Source organism: Pongo abelii, chromosome 7 (genome assembly GCF_028885655.2).
Source record: "Pongo abelii isolate AG06213 chromosome 7, NHGRI_mPonAbe1-v2.0_pri, whole genome shotgun sequence".
In the NCBI taxonomy this organism is placed as follows: domain Eukaryota; kingdom Metazoa; phylum Chordata; class Mammalia; order Primates; family Hominidae; genus Pongo; species Pongo abelii.
In genome coordinates this window covers 24,012,663-24,032,520 of record NC_071992.2, presented here as the reverse complement: position 1 = coordinate 24,032,520, position 19,858 = coordinate 24,012,663, and the positions used below count along the sequence as shown (strand labels likewise).

Sequence of the window (19,858 nt, the reverse complement as noted above, 5' to 3'; positions counted from 1 at the left end):
CAGCCTCCCAAAGTGCTGGGATTACAGGCATGAGCGAGCCACTGTGCCTGGCCATTATTTTCATTTCTTGAGACAGGGTCTTCCTCTGTTGTCCAGACTGGAGTGCAGTGGCACGATCATGGTTCACTGCAGCCTCAACCTCTGGGGCCCAAGTGATCCTCCCACCTCAGCCTCTGGAGTAGCTGGGACCACAGGCGTACACCACCATGCCCAGCTAGGTTTTTTAACATTTTTTATTTTGTAGAGATGGAGTTTCCCTGTGTTGCCCAGGCTGGTCTCAGACTCCTGGGCTTAAGTGATCCTCCTGCCTCCCAAAGTGCTGAGATTACAGGCTTGAGTCACTGCACCTGGCCTGCATCTATTATTATGGACTTATTGATACGGTCCTCTGCTGGAGTAGAAAAGCTCTAGAGAAGTCAAAGTCCTCACCAACACTGCCTGACTCAAGACCATGTTCACATGTGTCATCCAGAGCTCAGGGCACAGCCTTTTTGGGGTAGAAAGGAAAGCGAAAGGGCAGATGATGGCTCCTGAGGGCCTACTATGCACCAGGCACCTGGGTGCTGTCACACACATCAGCTTCCTTAGTCTTCACAATGGTCCTGGGGAGTATTATTCCCACTTAACAGAAGTAGAAACTGAGGCACAAAGCCTTGCCCATGTCTTACAGCCTGTAAGTGACAGTGCCCAGGCTTTGATTGAGATACCGGAATCTTCCCATTTTCTGCCCTACGCCTGTCTCCTCTAGTGTGTGTCAGGGGCTACCTGGGACAGTCCTGTTTCAGACACAGTGACACCCCCAGGGGTCCCCTCCACAATGCCAGTTAAGCAAGTCTGTGCCTAGTTCCAGAATATCACTGGGGTGGGGGCGGGGGAGCTATGGAGTCATGGATGGCATGGAAGCTTATTTTAAAGGCACAGTGGAGCGGAGCCGGACATGGTGTCACGCGCCTGTAGTCCTAGCTACTTGGGAGGCTGATGTGGGAGGATCACTTGAGCCCAGGAGTTCAAGGCTACAGTAAGCTATGAGCGTGCCACCGCAGTCCAGCTTGGGTCACAAAGCGAGACCCCAACTTTTGAAAAACAAAGGGAGTAGTGGGCAGTACCTCAAATCCAGCATTTTGAGGATGGAGTGACTCGGAATCAACCCTTCTTCCTCTGGGCGGGACTGCACAGGATTCTCCTCTCCCAGCTGAGAGGGTTTCAGTCCTCCAGAGGGGCAGGCTCCAGTCTTCCTTTTATGAACCCTTCTGGGTTTCTTGGGAGTGGAGCCTGAAGGCAGAATGCAGGTAGGATTGTGGGAAGCCCCAGGCAGCTTCCTTCAGAGAGCCTTCTGCTTCTCCTTCCTCTGTCCAGATGGTGGGTCCCAGCTCACAGCCAGCCCTGCCACACTCGCTCGAAGCACCAGTCAGACAGAGCTGGGCCAGAGTGTCCGCTGGAGTCCGCCCTGGGGTCCTTTCTGGCCTATTCTGACCTGGTGGAAGGGGAGAGGTCCACGTGGGAGTGCACACACACACGCCTACACACGCACCGCCCCCCGGGGCTGGATTTAGAGGACAGCCTGGAAGGCCGCAGACAGCTGCAAGGTGAGGGACAACCCTGAACCCATAGCTGCCACTGTCCAGCTGAGGGGCCCCGAGTTAGCTCTTTCCGGCAGTGCAGGCAGCCAGGGGAAACGAGGTGGCGGCCACAAGGGGAAGCTTCAGATTCCAGGTGAGGGGTTCCTCTGTGCAGGCACAAACACACAGACATACCTGACACAAACACGTGGTGGCACACGCTTGGTCCCTGATACACACACAACTCACAACTGAAACTCCTCTGCTCCGGCGCACACCCACACTTCCCTGCCGTTCCTCTGCCCCTGGACCAGCATCTTTCCTTTTAACCTGGGCATCCCACAAAGTGGAGGGAGGGGAGGCGCATGCTCTGAGGACGCTAGCACTTTCATTCGGCTTTGGTATGTGTCTCTTCTCCATGCGAGGAAAGAGGTGGCTGGGGTCCCAAGGAAAGGGACGAGGAGGGTCCATTCCCCAAAGTGGAGGGAGGCCTTCAGGAAGGGGAGCTGAGGTGATTGGCCATTAAACAGCTTGGCCACAACATCTGGAGGAGATTGGAACCAGATGTTCAAGGGATGGGGGAAGGGAGGGTGTGGGATGGAGGGGGCTGGGGCAGCAGAGGCAGCAGCTCTGGTTGGCGGGAGGCTGGGCTGGGGGCTCAGGGTTCTCTGGGGAAGACATCTGGCTGCCCTGTCCCCCACTCTCCAAGTCAGGCATTACTATTTTTGCAAACTACAGCAACAAATCTTTTCAGATTCTAGAATCAGCCTTGTGCGTAGGGACAGTCTAGTACAGGGTGTAACTTGGGAGGCCACCAGCTCGCCAGAAATAAGTCCCTTGCTGCCCTGCAGCCCCCTCCTTGCTGTGGGCTCAGCGTTGCCCCTCCGGCAGGGGAAGTTCTACACTAAGTTCCTAGTGCCCACCTGGAAACTACTTTTGTACCTGAAAGTTTCCTTTTAACACAGGAGTAGAGTTGTCTGGGAGCTAGCAGAGGAAAGGAAAAGCAGGCCCATTTATTAAGAGCCCCCTCTTTGCCAGGCACCGTGACCGGCTCTCTTCAAAGGTTAACTCATTCCTTCTTTTTTTCCTGTCACTCAGACTGGAGTGCAGTGGTGTGATCTCAGCCCACTGCAGCCTCAACCTCCCAGCTCAAGCAGTCCTCCCACGTCAGCCTCCCACATAGCTAGGACTATAGGCATGCACCACCACTCCCGGCTAATTTTTTAAACATTTTTTGTAGAGACAGGGTTTCGCTATGTTGCTCAGGCTAGTCTCAAACTCCTGGGCTCAAGTGATCCTCCCACCTCAGACTCCCAAAGCACTGGGATTACAGGCATGAGCCACCGTGCCTGGCCTCATTCCTTCACAACCATATCATCCCACACTTATCCATGAAGAGCCTGAAGTTCAAAGAAGTGACTCTTCCAGGGTCACATAGCCACCAAATGGTGGAGCTGGTGTTTAAAATGGGTTTTGTTTGCTCTCAAGCTTGTCACATTTTTACTACTGGGGATCCTGTGGGGTTAGAGGGAGGGGCAGGGAAAAAGAGAAAAAGGGAGTGAGGGACAGAGCCAGGCACTCAACTTTCCTTATTTTACAACTGAGCCAGCACTTGTCCCTGGAAGCTACCACATCTCTGCTGAGGGTCCCAGTCACTTCAATTGCCTGGTGCCCTGCCCTCTGACTGCTTCAGAGACAAGATGTTGGATTTTCAAATCTGTCTCTCAGGACGTGGCAGGAAGGGTGCTGGGGACGGGTGATAGGTTTGGGGAGCAGAGGAACAGGGAGGGGGCAGTGGGCCAGTGTCACAGAGCTAAGCGTAGTAGAGCCGGGTCTCCTGACTGCCAGGCTCATGCTGCCCTCTTGGCCGAGGGCTCCAGAAAGTTCGAAGCTCCCAGGGATGTGCTCACCTTGATCTGGCTACTGGGGCTGGGAGTGTAGGGTCGGGGCAGCTGCATCCTGGCTTTTCCCATTCGAATGCTTATCATGAGCCCAGGACCCCAGGGGACCTCAGCTAAGCCCCCAGGGGACCGCAGGTGCTGGGACAGAGGAGGAGGAGGAAGTGTACCTTCCTCTACCATGGAATCACCTGCACAGAGGGGCAGCTGCACTGGGTGGAGGTGGGAGGCTGGTCTAGAACCCTGGGCAGCTAGAAGGTGAGGGTAGGCTGGGCCCACAGAACGCATCAATTTACCAAATTCTGAAACACACATCAGTGGCCTGCAGCCAGCTCCTGAGGGGCTTCCATCACCTGAGGAAGCAGATCCTTGCTCCTCCTCCCCTTCCTCCCCTTCCTCCCCTTCCTCTCCATCCTCTCTCTCCTTCCTCCCCTCCTCCTCCTCTCCAGCCACCATCTTGTCTTCCTCAGCACTCTCTAGCCTCCGTCCTCTGAGTGTTCCTCCTCTTCCTCCCTGTCCTCTTCCTCTTTGTCCTCCCCTCTCCTCCCTCTCTATCAAATGGACGCCCTTATCCATGCTTTGGGCTACCTCCCGCCCAGTTGCAAGCACTTGGGGGTGGACATCTGGGCATCCAGACAGGCCTGTACCCCTCCTTCTTGGCTGACTAGGGCAGAAGATCCGGAACTGCCATGTGGACCTCCTCGGCAGTCTTCAAGATCTTTGTTCACTCCATGGGGTGGGTTGGGAGCGCCCACTGTGGCTGGGGCTCCTGCACTGCTTCAGTTTGGGTGTGGGTGGTCTCCGAGATACTCTGTGCCAAATTTCCCCTGGCTGGGCCTACCCTGGACCTAGGGCACTACAGCCCCTTGCCTACCTCTGAAGAGGGGCCTACAGAACGTCTGGAGGGCTCGCTGGCGTGGGTTCTTGAGTTGCTGGAGGAACCCATGTTTGTGGGTGATGGAGTGTTGGGATGTATGCCCAGGTGGCTGCATGGGTTATCCTGAGCCTGCCTCTAGCAGGGGGTTGCTGTCCATAAGGACTCTGTTTGGGGTGGGGGACCCAATGTATCTCTGTGGGCTGGAGCCCCTGCCTGGACAGGGTTATGACCCTGGCCTGTGAGCTGGGACTACGGTCCTTTGAGCTTCCGAAGGACCCAGAGGGCTGGTAAGGAGAGCTATGGCCACTGACCACCAACTCCGTGGCAGAGCTCATGCCAAGTGGGTGGGCAGTGTCTGGGCGAGATGCCCAGGCAGCTCCACCAGTGTAGGGGTCTTTCCATTCTGTCATGTCCCTCCAGGCTGTCCTGAGCCTCACTTTCAGAGGAAGCAGCAGCAGGGAGGAGTGGCTGTGTCATCACAGCCTGTGACTCTACTGGCGCAACAAGCAGTAACCCCTCTGGGCACCTCTAGCTCTCTCTCAGGGCCCTGGGGCCACACTGGTGGTCAGGCTTCGAGGAGACAGCTGCAGCCTGAGCAGTAGAGCAGGCGGGCTTCCTGGAAGAAGAGGGTCCTGCGTACACATCCAACACTCGCAGTGTGCCTGGTTTCCACTGATACCTTCTGCTTAGAGGGCCAAGATGGAGTCCCCCATGCCAGCCTGCTTCCTGGGGGTGGGGGCCCCTGCAGGTCCAGACAGCCGGCCGCCCAGCTCTCTCCGGACCCTGGGAGCGGCCAGCCCGGGCATAAGAGCCGGGGCTGCTCTGGGCTTTCTTTCCTTTTGAGATCCATGTAGAGAGAGGGGAGAGAGGGAACTGAGATGTGGTTTCTTCTCCTGGCCTCTGGGAGGTACAGGTCTGGGATAGGGAAGCGGGGTGGGCAATGGCAGGAAGGAGGAGCCAAACAAGACATAGATTTGGGTCGCCTGGGAAGAGGGGCCAGAGCTGGGATGTTTGCTCAGTGGCCGCTGAGCTCTGGCTCTTGTCTCCACGAAGACAGGGGGATCCATGGGGACCAGCACTCAGCATCTGACCGGCAGGAAGGCAGGCACCAGGGGCCAACTGGACCTGTCCTAGCCGATGCGGGTTTTCTGGCCCCCGTGTGCTCACCTAGGTGGACATTCTTGCAGCCCACCTGCTCCTTCCCCAGATGCAGAGACAGAAAACCCAGACGGACAGACACCCCTGACCCCTTTCACATCCTTCTTCCCTCCCCACCAGCCACTTTATGGAATGTTCCACCCCTCCCCTCATGTGGGAGGACTGCAAGCAGTGCGTGTGGTGTGTGTGCGCGCTGCGATGGGTGCCTGCGAGTATGTGTGCCTGAGTGTGAAATTACACCCTCGGCAGCTTGGGATCGGGGGAGGGAAGGGCAGCCCGTGATGCCAGGTGCCCTGGCTGCGTGCCGGCCTCCACAGCAAGCCCATACATCTGGAACATGACGGCCCCGCCCCCATGGCCCAGACAGCATCTGGCACAGGATATTGGCTGTAACACTTTCGGTTTATTGGCTGCGGTGCCCTGGTGTGGCTGACCGGCCACTGGGCCTGAGAGAAGCCCTGTCTTGTTTCTCCATCCCCTCCCCATCGGCTCCCCACGGCGGCTCCTGGGGGACACGCACGGACACTTGTGCCCCAGGAAACTGGGGTGGTGGAGTGGGGGCTTAAAATAAAACCAAATCGAGGCTGGAGCAGGGGTGGGAAATGAACATTACAATGAAAATAATGCCCCCGGCGATACACAATACAGCGTGTAGAGACACAGGGATGACGATGGGGTCCTGCTGACATTCCCTCTTGCCACCAGGCAGGGCCCCCCAAGAGAGGAATGGTGACTTCGAAATGTCTTGTGGAAGCTCTGCTCCCTGGCCCCAGCCCCTTGCTGGTAGGGGGTTTGTGGGGAAGTGGCTTATGCCGGAGTCCAGTTCCCCCACCTCCTATGGACAGTCTCACCGGGCCACTGGCCCTGTAGGTCCTGGAGCCTGGGGGAGAGGGATAGTGCGTCGCCTTCTGCCCACCCCCACTGTCCAGTCTAGGCGACCAAGGGCAGCAGGCTCCGGTCCCCGCCCCTGCTCAGGCAGTGGTCACTTCCTGCTGTGGAGTGTGTCCTGGAACTTGGTGCTGGTGTATCGCAGGTGGAAACCTTTTTTGGTGATGGTGTCATCCGAGTGGAACTTCACCAGGACAGAATCTCCCGCCGAGTACACCTCCTCAGGAGGCTGGCAGAGAAAAGAGATGGGGTAAGGTGGAGGAAGAGGGGCTGGGGCTGTTCTCCTGCCTCCCCAAGATCCCCAGCTTTGAGGGGCAGGAGGCTCCCAGGCAGCCACCGTATTCTCCCCATCCCTTGAAGCATGGGGTTTCTTGCTAGTTTAATGAGGAACCTGGGGAGGGGAGGAGGCATGGGCCGAAGAGACTAAGTTCCTGTAAACCCAGCTCTGCTATAACTACTAACTGAGTTGTGTAGTCTCAGGCAAGCCACCTCCCATCTCTGGGCCTCACTTCCCTCAGCCACAAACAGGAGCAAAAGGTCTCTGCTCTCCATGCCTAGGAGGGGTGCTGGGGAAAAACAAAGGACTGCAATGATGTCAAAGTATTTTGCAAAGGGAGGGAGTTCTTTGAATGGCATGACTTCCCGCTGTCCCAGCGGACTCTTAGGGAAGATGGCACAGCCACTTCTCTGCTGGAGTGTGGAGGAAGTTTTGGAGAGAAGCACAGTGTCCCCCAGACCTGGACTGTACCATCCCTACCCCTTGCCTCGCCTCTCCTCTGGCACCTGGCCAAGGTCTGCTCCCGGGCCCTTCTTAGGTGCCTCCTGCAAGCCTACTGAGTGAGGTCAGCCCACAGAGCATCGGACGTCAACACCCTGGCCTTCCAGGCACAGAAGAAATCATTTCTGAGAACCTTCAGGACATTCCCAGTAGTTGTGCCAGGAGGCCCTGATCCTTTCCCAAGTCCCTTCCGGTCAACTCAGCCCGGGGGAGGTCTCTGGAAGAAGACACCTGGGGACATCCGATTTGGTGTGTGATTCAGAAGAAAGAGCAAAGAGGGGAGGGGCCCCTAGCCTGGCAGCCAGGGGACACCAGGGCAGCCAAGCTGCTTCAGGCTCCACCTTGTCCCAGTCCTGCCAGCCACACGAGGGCTGAAGCTCTGCTCCTGGGGGAGGTTCAGCCAATGCTGGGTCCAGCAGCTGCTGCAGCTTCCAGGAGCTTTAACCCTTCCTGGGGCACCCAGGCTGCCTGGGACACAGCCATGAGATAGGCAGGGGGCCAGGGAGGTGACAGGAGGTACAGTGTGTTTGAAAGTGCATGCAAGCGGGTGTGCCAGTGTGTGTGTGTGTGTGTGTGTGAGAGAGAGAGAGAGAGAGAGAGAGATGGGTAGGAAGAGAAGTCTGTCTCTTTGAAGTCCTCAGGAAAGGACAAAAAAAAAAGCTGCAAGCTCTTACAGGGAGGAAAATAAATCCTTCCCATAAGGCTAGCCCATGTCCTTAGGGAAAAGCCCATCAAGCCGACTTTTGCTCATCGCCTCTGAATGTGCCATTTTATGGACCAAGAAGCAGTGCCCAGGGGCCACTGGGACAGCAGCAGCAAAAGCTTTGGGACAAGCTGGCCTTTCATCAGGAGGAGAAACTGGTAGACGAAATGACAAGAGTGTTTATGGCTCCGGCAAAAGGACTGGTGAGGGCCACTCTGCTCAGGTCCCCTGTCCCCGGCTCTGGTGCCAACCTCTGCCCCCCATTCCAGGCCCTGGTAGGCTGCCTTGGAGGAGGGGTAAGGAAAGGAGGGACAGCGGAAGCTCCACCCCGTGCAGGCCCTGGCCAACTGGTTCTGAGGCAGGCCTGGGTCAGAGGCCATAGGAACCTCTAGGTTGCCCAGAAAGGACTTGGTTTCCTAGGTCGGGGATGGGGCAGTGTCTCTGAGTAGCCCCAACCAGGCTGGGCCTCTGGGCTCCCACAGAGGGCCACACGTGTGCTGCACTCAACTTCCGGGGCCTGTGTGGGCGGTAGGTCTTGGAGACTGGGATGAGAAGGGTGGAGGACAGTGTGGGGCGTGGAGCCAGGAGGGCGAGGGGTGGGGGCCTCACCCCTGAGCCACAGTAGCGCCCCAGCCTGGGGGCTGTGCTGTCATAGCCATCGAAGAGCTCCATGTAGTCGTAGCCGCAGTCGGTCTCCTCCTCCACCTCAAAGGTCTGGAACACGAGCTCCACGCCGTAGCCTTCCTCGGCCACAATGACCCACTCACAGTCCACACCCCCAGGGTAGTTGTTGTCGCCAAACTGGGCGTGGGAGTAAAGGTCCTTGGTCTTCACGTCTGCCCGTACCTGGCCCCCACACTCTGTAGGGGACAAGAGTGGCCACCAGCCCTGAGCACCACAGGTGCCAGGCCCCATGGCACACCATGCCATGGCGTGCCCTCACGGCAGGATGGAGACCTGGACGAAGGCCACGAGGCCAGTGATGGGTGGGTGGGGGCCTGGCTCAGAACATGCTGTGCTGCCCCATCTCTAAATAAAGGGACCTTGGCCCTAGGTTGAGGGGGACAGGCGGTGAGGCTCACCGACAGGAAGGCAGCGTGGAGCGGTGGCACGAGGCACCACACACTTTGTCTAAAGAGGGCATTGCTCATTTTCTCCAGCTGATGGCTGTCATGGAAGAATGTGGGCCCAGTGACACCACAGCTTCCATTTTCAAGAGAGAAGCCGTACATCTGGGTTTTATGTGAAAACTCCTAACTTTTAAGTGTTGGCTCACATTTCAAAAAAAAAACACAGCGTGGGCCAAACATAGCAGGTCTGAGGGCCAGATGGAGTTCCAGGCCTCCGGTTTGTGACCCTGTGCTGGGAGGGGCAGAGCACAGTGCATGGGGCCACCCTCCTCCCCAGGCCCTCTGGCCTTTGTGCACCTGGCACTCAGGTCTCCCTAGAGGAGGTGGGGAGAGGGCCGGGCGGGGCTGGGTCAGGGACTGAGTTGAAGGGGAAGAGGAGAGGCTGTGGACTATCAGCTCTGGGGATGCCCTGACAGGTGGCTCAGGACCCAGGAGGAGACTGCAAAGCTCCCTCGTGGCATCCTTGGTCTGGCACTCAAGGCGTCCCCCTGGACTCCAGCCTTTCTCTGCAGCCACATCATTCCCACAACCTGCTGTCCTCACACACCCGTTGCTTCGGCCAAACTAAATGACCTGCTGTCACCTGGGCACACTCTGGGCTGGGCTGGGGTTGTGTCTCTGCCTGGGCACCTCCCCCTGCCTCGAATGCCTCTACCGACACATGCCCAGTTAGGCCGGGGTGCCTTTCTTCCTGCCTCGCTCCCGCTTGGGCTCATGCTGTCACGGGCGGTGCCTGCCTTGTCTCTCTCCTGGACTGTGAGTTCCTAGTATGGGCTGGGGGGCAGGGGTGAAGGGCTCATGCCTGATTCAGGCCACGTGCCCCTTAGTCCTCTCGCAGAGCAGAGCTCAGTTCATGGCTGCTAAATAAACAAGCAAGTGAAAGCCGAGCAAGCCCCTCGAGGGCTGGGATCTTTGCTTGGTCTGTTTCTGGGACCTGCATTTAGGATGCAGCCTCATCCATACTACATGTCAATAAGTATCAGGAGAATGGGCTACGCACAGTGGCTCACGCCTGTAATCTCAGCACTTTGGGAGGCCAAGGTAGGCGGATCACCTGAGATCAGGAGTTTGAGACTGGCCTGGCCAACATGGCGAAACCCTGTCTCTACTAAAAATACAAAAATTAGCTGGGCGTGGTGGCAGGCTCCTGTAATCCCAGCTACACAGGAGGCTGAGGCAGGAGAATCGCTTGAACCCAGGAAGCTGGAGACTGCAGTGAACTGAGATCGAACCACTGCACTCCAGCCTGAGGACAGAGCAAGACTCCATCTCAAAAAATAAAAAATAAATAAAAATAAAAATAAATAAATAAATATCAGAGAATGAATAGAGTATATTTCAGGGTTGGTGTGTGGCTGGGCTGCTGCGGTGGCCAACGTGTGCTCAGGGGGACCTCTGGGGGCTTTCCTCTCTGTCCCTGAGTTCCCTAACCTCTCCTGCCCATCGTCATCACTGCCATCCTAACCCCTAACCACACCCTCCTATCCCTGCCCCCCAGGCCTGGTTCTCAGGACACAATGTTTGCATCACCCACAACCCCGGCCCTGGGTCGCAGGGCTCAGTCCCTCTATACCTTCATACCCGCTTTGAAACCCCCAACTCTACCCCAGTCTTGGAGACTAGGCTCAGTGAACACTCCCACAACCAATGACCGCACCTGTGGCGTGGGAGGCCTGGAACCCCTTTCGCTGGACCGAGTTATCTGAGTAGAAGCGCAGGAACATGCGGCTGCCTGTGGCTAGGACGGGCTCGGGCTTCTTGCTCCCACAGAAGCGGCCGAGGACGGGGGCCTTGGCGTCTCGCCCGTCAAACACCTCCAGGTGGTCGTAGGCACACTCAGGCTGGGACTCGATGTCCATCTCCATGAAGGTCTAGGGGGATGAGGAAGGAGCACAGATTAAAAATTTGGCTGGAGGGCAGGTGGGACGGGGGCCCCAAACCTAGGCCTCACAGACACCCATGGGAGCGGCCACAGCTGGGGATGACAGTGAAGGAGGGCCCAGGAATAGGGCAAAGGCAGGAACGCCCCTAATGTATACTGGGAAAGGGGCCTCTGTCCAGGCCAGACTTGGGGTCTCCTGGGGATGGCAGGCCTCTGGGCTCAGCTTGCAGCCTGTGTGGCTCTGGGCAGTGCCTCTGACCGGGGACGGCCACACCGCATGAGGAGTGGGGAGGGGACCCCTTACCAGCTTGACCCGGTGCCCGGGGGTGCTGGAGATGGCCCACGTGCACTCCTTCTTGCTGGGATACTTGTCAGGCCAGTTGGGGCTGGTGATGGTACCACTGGTGGATGTCACCTTGTGGTCACAGCCGGCTGCAGGGAAGCGAGTGACGGAAGGGGATAGAGAGGGACCCCAAGCTCCGAAGCCTCCTGTGGGGAAGGCCCTTCCCTCCTTCCCCCCCCCCCCTTTCTTCCATCTCTTGTCCCACTTACGAACTGGATAGCAGGCAGGCATCATTTCTTTTTCATGAGGTTACTGTGTCTGGGGAAAATCTAGCTGCCCGATTCCTACAAAAGCCTTGAGTGAGGCCTCACATGGCAGCACTCATGAAGCAGCCATCGCAGTCTCCCTGGACAACCCCCAGACCTTTGTAGGTGTTGGGCCACACGGGTCATATCACCTGTGCCTCTCCATTTTTCTTTTCTTTCTTTTTTTTTTTTTTTGAGATGGAGTCTCGCTCTGTTGCCCAGGCTGGAGTACAGTGGTGTGATCTCGGCTCACTGCAACCTCCACCTCCCAGGTTTAAGTGATTCTCCTGCCTTAGCCTCCTCAGTATCTTGGATTACAGGCATGCGCCACCATGTCTGGCTAATTTTTGTATTTTTAGTAGAGACAGGGTTTCGCCATGTTGGCCAGGCTGGTCTCAAACTCCCGACCTCAGGTGATCTGCCCACCTTGGCCTCCCAAAGTGCTGGGATTACAGGTGTGAGCCACTATGCCCGGCTAATTTTTGTATTTTTAGTAGAGACAGGGTTTCACCGTGTTGGCCAAGCTGGTCTCGAACTCCTGGCCCCAAGTGATCCACCTGCCTAGGCCTTCCAAAGTGCTGGGATTACAGGCATGAGCCACCGCACCCGGCTGACCTGTGCGCCTTCTTGAAGCTGTCATCCAGTGATCTCCAGCAGCCTGGACAGTCACAGGGGACTTTGACACCTGACTCAGTTCTCCCCACCCCCACTCCTACTACTCTCCCAGGTGAAGTCAACAGACATATAACCGTCCACCCAAGACGGCCTCGCAGTTCCTTGAGGGCTTTGTCATCATCCACTGTTTCTCCACATCACAAACACATCACCCCTCTGTGGCCACCTCCTGTTCCTTCGGGGTGCTCAGGACCTCACCTCCCTGACCATGGTCATTCGGCTTTATTAAAATGAAAAAACAAAAACAAAAATGGGTCCTCACTTTGCTACCCAGGCTGGAGTACAGTAGTGCGATCATAGCTCACCATAGCCTTGAGCTCCCAGGCTCAAGTGATCCTCCTGCCTCAGCCTCCCAAGTAGCTGGGACTACAGGCATGCCACCTGGGTAATTTTTTTCATTTTTACTTGTTGTAGAGATGGGGTCTCAGTATGTTGCCCAGGCTGATCTCAAACTCCTGGTTTCAAGCGATCCTCCTGCCTCAGCTTCCCAAAGTGCTAGGGTCACAGGCATGAGCCACTGTGCCTGGCTGGCCTCTTAATTTTAGAGAGACCTCCAGGGTCTTGATCTTCCTATTTTCTCCCAGTATTTCCTCCTCGATTGACTTAACTGACTGCAGGGCTGACCACCCAGCCTGCTCCTCTGCACCCTGCGTGGCCCTGCATCCCCTGCTCTGCACAGCACCATCTTAGAAGACCCCACCTGTGGCTCCAGCCTCACCTGGGCCCCCAGACCACTTGATACTCTTTGGATTTGGCCTTTACCAGCTCCATCTCTCACCTCCTTAGTAACTGCTGCAAACATCCAGCCCCCTCCTCAAGTCACTGTGTCAGCTCCCAGTGGCAGACCACCTCTCTCCTACCTCCTGAGAAAGCCAGGGCCTTCTACTATGAATGGCTTCAACCTCTGGACTCCGACCTGCAAACCCACCTGCCCCGCTGCCCTGCAGCCTCAGAGCAAGTGTCCCTCCTCCCCATCAGGATGGACTGCCCTTCTGGGAGGTGCAGCTCATTGCTGCCCACGCCTGGGAACCCTCACACCACAAATGATCCAGCCTCACACTCTCCCTCAGCTCTGCAGCCTCGGAACCTTCACACATCCTGAAACAGCTCTCCCAGGCCCCTCCAGCTACAGCCCATCTCTTCTTTTCTTTCCAGCTCGCCTTCAAGAACACTCACTATGGCCACACTCTCACTGCAGGTCTCCTCAATCCACAGCAATCTGACTTCTGCCTCTGAAAAGCATGGCTTCCCTGACTCAATTTTTTTGGGGGGGGGAGCGGGGGGGACAGGATCTTGCTCTGTCGCCCAGGCTGGAGTGAAGTGGCGCGATCCTGGCTCACTGCAACCTCCACCTCCCAGGTTCAAGCGATTCTTGTGCCTCAGCCTCCCAAGCAGCTGGGACTACAGGCTTGCGCCACCACGCCTGGCTAATTTTTTGTATTTTTAGTGGAGATGGGTTTTGCCATGTTGCCCAGGCTGGTCTCGAGCTCCTGAGCTCAGGCAATCTGCCCCCATCAGCTTCCCAAAGTGCTGGGATTACAGGCATGAGCCACCACACCCAGCCCCAACTCAAATTTAAAAGCTGATGATCATTATTCATGATTACATTATTGGACAGGTTTCACTGGGGGAAACAGGCGGCCAGGCACTATGACTGGTGGGGAAAACGATGGGCAAGATACAGCATGAGGGCCCGGAAAACAGGGCCCTCTCAAGTCCCTGGTAGAGGCAGGTGAAGCTCCCGTCTACCCACACTTGAACCGTGAGCTGTCACCATTACCCATCGGTGGGTTCGCACAGCCCCCTGTCCTCCCTCTTTGCGCTCTGGCCTTCCATGCCCCCTGTGTTCCTTGCACGCCCATATCTCTCCCCAGCTAGGCTGCAATCTCCGTGGGAACAGAGGGGTTCCTGTCTTGAATTCCCTACGGATCTTTGCATAGTGCTGGGTCCTCCGTAGGAATCAGGAAACGCTTACAGATCTGTAATTAACCTATCACCTGAGTAAGAAACCACATGTGCTTCTAAGGTGGATCAGCAGATGGAAAGGTAAACAGGCCATCTTCTCCAGGAGCTTCACCCCTGTCCTGGCTATCTTGTGGATTCTGTTCTTTATCAAACCATCTTTTTACACAGGGGAGTACAGAGACAGAATGCAGTTTAGACAACATCAGTATAAGGTCCCCTCTAGCTAGTTCCATGACTCAGGAACTGTGTATTTGGGAAGCCTGAGGTCACAGGGTTGGAAGCCCTCGACTGTCCACTGGTTCACTGTTGAGGGCTTTGGTTCTGTTTCTGCTTGTGAGCAGCTCATCTGTTTATAACTGGGTTGCCAACCTAACCAGGGTGGGAAGAGTCACTTGCCAATCATGGTGCTAAGGGCTCAGAGCCATGTCTATAAAGCTTAGTACCTTGCAAGGTAGGTATCATTTTTATTATTTTTTATTTTTTGAAACGGAGTCTTGCTCTGTTGCCCAGGCTGGAGTGCAATGGCACGATCTCGGCTCACTGCAACCTCCGCCTTCCAGGTTCAAGCAATTCTCCTGCCTCAGCCTCCTGAGTAGCTGGGATTACAGGTACGTGCCACCATGCCCGGCTAATTTTTTGTATTTTTAGTAGAGACGGGGTTTCATCATGTTGGCCAGGCTGGTCTTGAATTCCTGACCTCAAGTGATCCAATCGCCTTGGCCTCCCAAAGTACTGGGATTACAGGCGTGAGCCACTGCACCTGGCCTATCACTTTTTATCGTTTCATGGATGAGGAAACTGAAACACAGAGCGGTTGAGTGACTCACCCAAAGTCACACAGATGTTCAATGGTAGAGGCAAGTCTGTGTTGTGCTGCTGGGATTGGACACACCCAGCAGGCAAGGGCCACAGTGGAATCCCTGACTTAGAGCGGGCCTGTGAGGTATCAAGTCCCAGGAGGTATTAGGGGATACTAGTGATGCCATGAGAGCTGTTTTTATTTTGCTTTATTTATTTATTTTTTCCCACTCTGTCATCTAGGCTGGTGATGCCATGACAGCTGTTTTTATTTTGCTTTATTTATTTATTTATATTGTTATTTGTTTTTTCCCACTCTGTCACCCAGGCTGGAGTGCAGTGGTGTGATCTCGGCTCATGCAGCCTCAACCTCCCCAGACTCAGGTGATTCTCCCACCTCAGCCTCCAGGGTAGCTGGGACTATAGGCGTGCACCACCACATCCAGCTAATTTTTTGTATTTATTGTAGAGATGGGGTTTCGCCATGTTGCCCAGGTTGGTCTTGAACTCCTGGGCTGATGCAATCTGCCCGCCTCAGCCTCCCAAAGTGCTGGGATTACAGGTGTGAACCACCGCACTGGCCTATTTTACTTTATTTCTAGTTTAAAAACTTGTTTAAAAATAAAATAGAGACAGAGTCTCACTATGTTGCCCAGGCTGGTCTTGAATGCCTGAGCTCAAGCAATCCTCCTGCCTCGGCCTCCCAGAGTGCTGGGATTACAGGCATGAGCCACTGCGCCCGGCCTAGAGCTATTTTGAAATGTGTGCAGGGCTTCACTGCCAGGAAGGCATGGCCCTGTTCTGAGCATTCCCAGGGGTTGTAAGTGTGACCGATAATGGTAACAGATGCCATTGTGCTTGCGGTGAGCCAGGCCCTGCTTGGGGCCCTTCAAGCTCCCAGTGCCTCTCTGAGGTGGGTACTATTATTATTATCTACATTTTACGCAGGAGCAAACCAAGGCACAGAGAGGGTCAAGGAGTCACTCAAAGGCACACAGCTAGTGAAGCGGCAGGGCTGGGCCAGGCCACCTGGCTCTGGAGGCTGTGCTCTTACCCACTATCCTTTCTTGCCTCTGTGCCGGTAGGAAGTCACAAAGAGATTTGGACATGGTTTTAAGAAGCACAAACTAGAAAAGTCTGAAAATGAAGCCTCAGAGCAGCCGTGAGCTCCTCCTCTCCTAATGTGGGCAACAGAAGTGAGCGTGTGGCTCCGACATTGCGGGAGGAGGATCTATGTACCAGGTGGGTGGGACAATGAGGGGGCCCTAGAGATCATTCAGGCCCCAGAATCTAAACGGAGGCCGATAGAGATGACCCTTTGGCCTTCCACTCCCAGCAGCGGGTCCTTCAAGCCCAGACGCCCCTGGCATGCAGCCCGTACCTTCTTTGCAGTCATGCTTGTTGTCATGGAGGACGAAGCCACTGCGACACTGGCACTCATAACTGCCGAACGTGTTGACGCAGTCCTGCTGGCAGCCGCCGTTATCCTTGGAGCACTCGTCCTTGTCTGCAGGGCAGCAAATAAGGGCAGATGCTGGGTCTGTGCAGGGCTGAGGTCGGGATGCCCCAGGGGAAGTGGAGGCCTGGCTGGACTTTCTCCCACCGGGACAGAGCAACAGCTGGCAGAGCTGGCCAGGCCAGGTGGTGGGGAGTGGGAGGCCAGGCGACAAGGGGGTCCAAAGGGGCACTGCATCCAGCAGGACCAGCTGAGCAGGGCCCAGCTGTGGGGAGAGGAGGATGGGGGTCCGAGTGGACCAGCATGGGTCACCATTACCTGCTTACTGGACAGATGGACAAGTGGAAAAATAGACACATGGACAAGCAGACTGCAAGAGAAAGGAGCAGGACGCAGGGGTCCCTCTTTTACTTCACAACAGGAAATGTCACAGACACCATCAAAATGGGAGAGGGTAGGGCACGGGGAAGGGTCCCCGGTCCGCGGATGGGCACAGTGGGGAGAAGAGAGCACCAGTTCTGTCCGGCCAGAGGGAGGTGGGCCGGAATGGCAGAGTGGAGGTGGGGGGTTGGTGGGCACCGAAGCCCCCATTCCATTCCGTCCAAGGTGAGGTTCCTGAGTAACAAGGGGTCCGGGAGGCCTGGCAGGCCTCACTGGGGGGTCCGGTTTCTTTTCTGCACTCGGAATTTGAGCTGGTGGGGGCGTCCCCGAGGGGGCTGCAGAGCTGGCCTCTTTTCTGAAACGAGAGAGAGAAGGAGAAAAGGGACCAAGGGGTGGGGGTGGAGGGCAGGGACCAGGGAGGGACAGCAGTGAAAACCAGACCCAGGGCCTCCGAGGTGGGTCCGAGGGGCAGGGTGGGGCGGGAGGGCAGGCGGACACACATGCGGGGTGGCCATGTCCGGGCGCATCCAGGGCACGGAGGGCTGGGTTAGCAGGGGCAGGAGGCACAGCGACGGGACAGAGACAGAGCCTGTGGCAGGAGAAGGCCTGGAGGGTTGGCACACATAGCCCACTAGGCGTGCATTGCATCAGGGAAGGAGAGAACTGGGGAGTCGTCGGTAGAGGGGAACAGTACTTGGGAAGGGCTGGGGAGAGCTCCGCTCTGGCTCTCATTCAGGTGGCGACATCTACAGAGTGTGTTAGACAGACACACACACCCACAAATACACCTGCAGACCCAGTGCGTGGATATACTGTCACCCAAATGTGGCAACACAGGCGTTGGCCCACAGGCACACACATACATGTGCACACGGTACACACTACCCACACACGCACAGACACACAGCTCCAATCTCCAATACACCATGCAAATGCAGATACAGACACAGCCAACTACATACGCATCCTCACTTCCCCGCCCAGCCTGGGTACAGGTGCATACAAAGAATACACGCTCTGCATTCCCACCTATGTGTGAAGAGGCAGGCACAGATATCAACGCACACACAGGCACAGACACACCCAGGGACAGGACACATCTGCACACACAGGCGCATGGACACCTAGACACGGATACAAAGTCACGCGTAAAGGCAGAGATGTAGCTCATTAGCAGATGGCTCACGGAGGAGCAACTGCCACGTGTCACAGACCCACACATGCACTCACACGATGAACACACAATCTGTGCCCCAATGCACAGAAGTGCACATGGTCACAGGGGTGTGTGTGCCACAGCCACATACACTCAGGTCTGTCTGTGGTCACTTGGGGGATGGTGTGCCTGGCATAGAAGCAGGCATATCCAGGGAAGATGAGGGATCCAGTGGACCCCCAGAATTCCAGAGATGAACCATGAGGTAGAAAGATATCTGCTGGCATTGAGCTGGCCAGGTGGGGGTCTGTGCAAGGGGGCCAATTCCTGATCCCCATCAGGACGGGGGCCCAAGGGCTGGAACATGGGCTTCCAGAAGGCCCTGCTTCTCCAACCTAGGATCAGGTAGGTTAGACCCCCAGGGGCCAAGGGAACCAGGTCAAGAGGTGGAGTCCCCAAGTCTTTTCCAAGGGTTCTTGTTCAGTTAACACATCAGAGGGGGCCTGATCGAGAGCCCTCCATGAGCTGCCTTTCAATCAGCCCTGCAGAAAATGTGGGCGTGAAGGGCACCCTGTGAGCCATCCTGGGGTTCACTGAGGACAATGTCTTCAGTAACTGTGCTAGAAGCTTTGGGGGGCCCAGCTTACGGACTGAGCAAAGCCTTCGCTCCACCCCTTCCTCACATTTGTGCCCTAGAAACCTAGTCCAGTACCTGGTACACAGCAGGGGTAAAATTACACCTGCCAAATGTGAGTGAACGGGTAAGTGAATGGCTGGATGAATGAGTGGGGGAAAGTGAGTCCTGAGAAAGGCTGCTTCAGTGTCCGAGGCAGGAGTGGGCAGCCTCACCTGGGAGCTGGGGGGAGCAGGTTGCAGGGGGGTGGGGTGGAGGAGATGGGCATGGGCCCAGGCAAGGAGATGGCACTCACCCTACAGTGCCCAAATGCCCCGGAAGGTGGCAGGGGTCAGACTGAAGGTCTTCAGGCTCTTTCTTCTCCTTCTTGGCTTAGGGTCTCCTCGGTGGGTGTCCCAAAGTCCAAAGAGCCCCCCTCCTGGGGGGCCAGAGTCAGATGCCCTGGGCCCTGAGGGCTGAGCCTCGATGCCCCCAGTGGGGGTCCTCTGCAGGTTTCTTGTGCGATGGGGCAATGTGTGTGCACATGTGTGTGCGTGTGGGCATGTGTGTCTCTGTGCAGGGCTGAGGGTGGGGCAGGCACAGTGTCGACCAGGGCGTGGGGGCAGAGCAGTAACTCCAGGCCTGACAGATGTGAGTGTCGGTCCCCTGCCCCCTCCAAGACTGGAGCAACAGAAGGGCAGGAAGAGACAGGAGTAAGCAGGTAATGGTTTCCCGGGGCAGAGCCTGCCCCGAGTGGGTGTTACATCCTCTCAACCCTCTGGTGAGCACCTCTTAGGAGTCCCAGGTGGGCACAGGGAAGGAAGAAATTGGCCTGGCATGGGGAGGGTCTCAGCAAGCGGGGGTTGGGGGCAGGAGGTCAATGGGCCACTGTAAGCAGAGCAGGGTGGCTGGCAGTGCCAAGCAGGGAGCCAGTGCAGGGCCAGGTGCATGGCATCCGGGGGTCAGGCAGGGGTGCAGGGCAGCCACAGAGGGGGCTTGAGGATGCAGGACCCTGGGCGAAGGAGGGGAGAAGGAAGGCAGCATGGACTCGGCCGTGGGCATCCTGCCTTCCTGCCTATCCCCTGTCCGGCCTAGCAGGCAGGCCGGGAGTGAGGATCCATGGGCCTGCTCCAGCCAGACCCTGGCCTCCCTGTCTCCCCTGCTCAACTCCACTCCTGCCCTTCACTGCATGGGCCTGGGTCCTGTTACCTCTGGAGACCACCAGCTACCTTACAGCCTCACCCCAGGGTGAAGGGCTGAGTGATTCACAAAGAAGGGGAGATCTCCTGGACCCGGAGGATCAGCTCAGAGAGGCTGGGCCAGGGGCTGCTGATCACCATTGAGACCACCCGA

The 19,858-nt window shown here is 56.6% G+C and overlaps 1 protein-coding gene across 2 annotated transcripts in view; it reads right to left on the bottom strand.

The window, feature by feature from the left end:
• Positions 1–5,875: 5,875 nt before the first annotated feature.
• The window catches only part of BMP1 (bone morphogenetic protein 1), a 47,402-nt gene continuing 33,419 nt past the window's right edge, over positions 5,876–19,858 (bottom strand). Inside the window, exons 16-20 of one of the 2 annotated variants that reach the window (XM_002818872.6) lie at positions 16,281–16,406; positions 11,178–11,305; positions 10,649–10,862; positions 8,471–8,721; positions 5,876–6,609 (exon numbers count right to left, since the gene is read on the bottom strand). In XM_002818872.6, the coding sequence (XP_002818918.1) occupies positions 6,475–6,609; positions 8,471–8,721; positions 10,649–10,862; positions 11,178–11,305; positions 16,281–16,406 (854 nt within the window). In that variant the 3' untranslated portion in view covers positions 5,876–6,474. Of the gene's footprint in view, positions 6,610–8,470; positions 8,722–10,648; positions 10,863–11,177; positions 11,306–16,280; positions 16,407–16,726; positions 17,092–19,858 lie in introns of those variants that run through there. The other variant, XM_009243603.4, reaches the window with a different exon arrangement.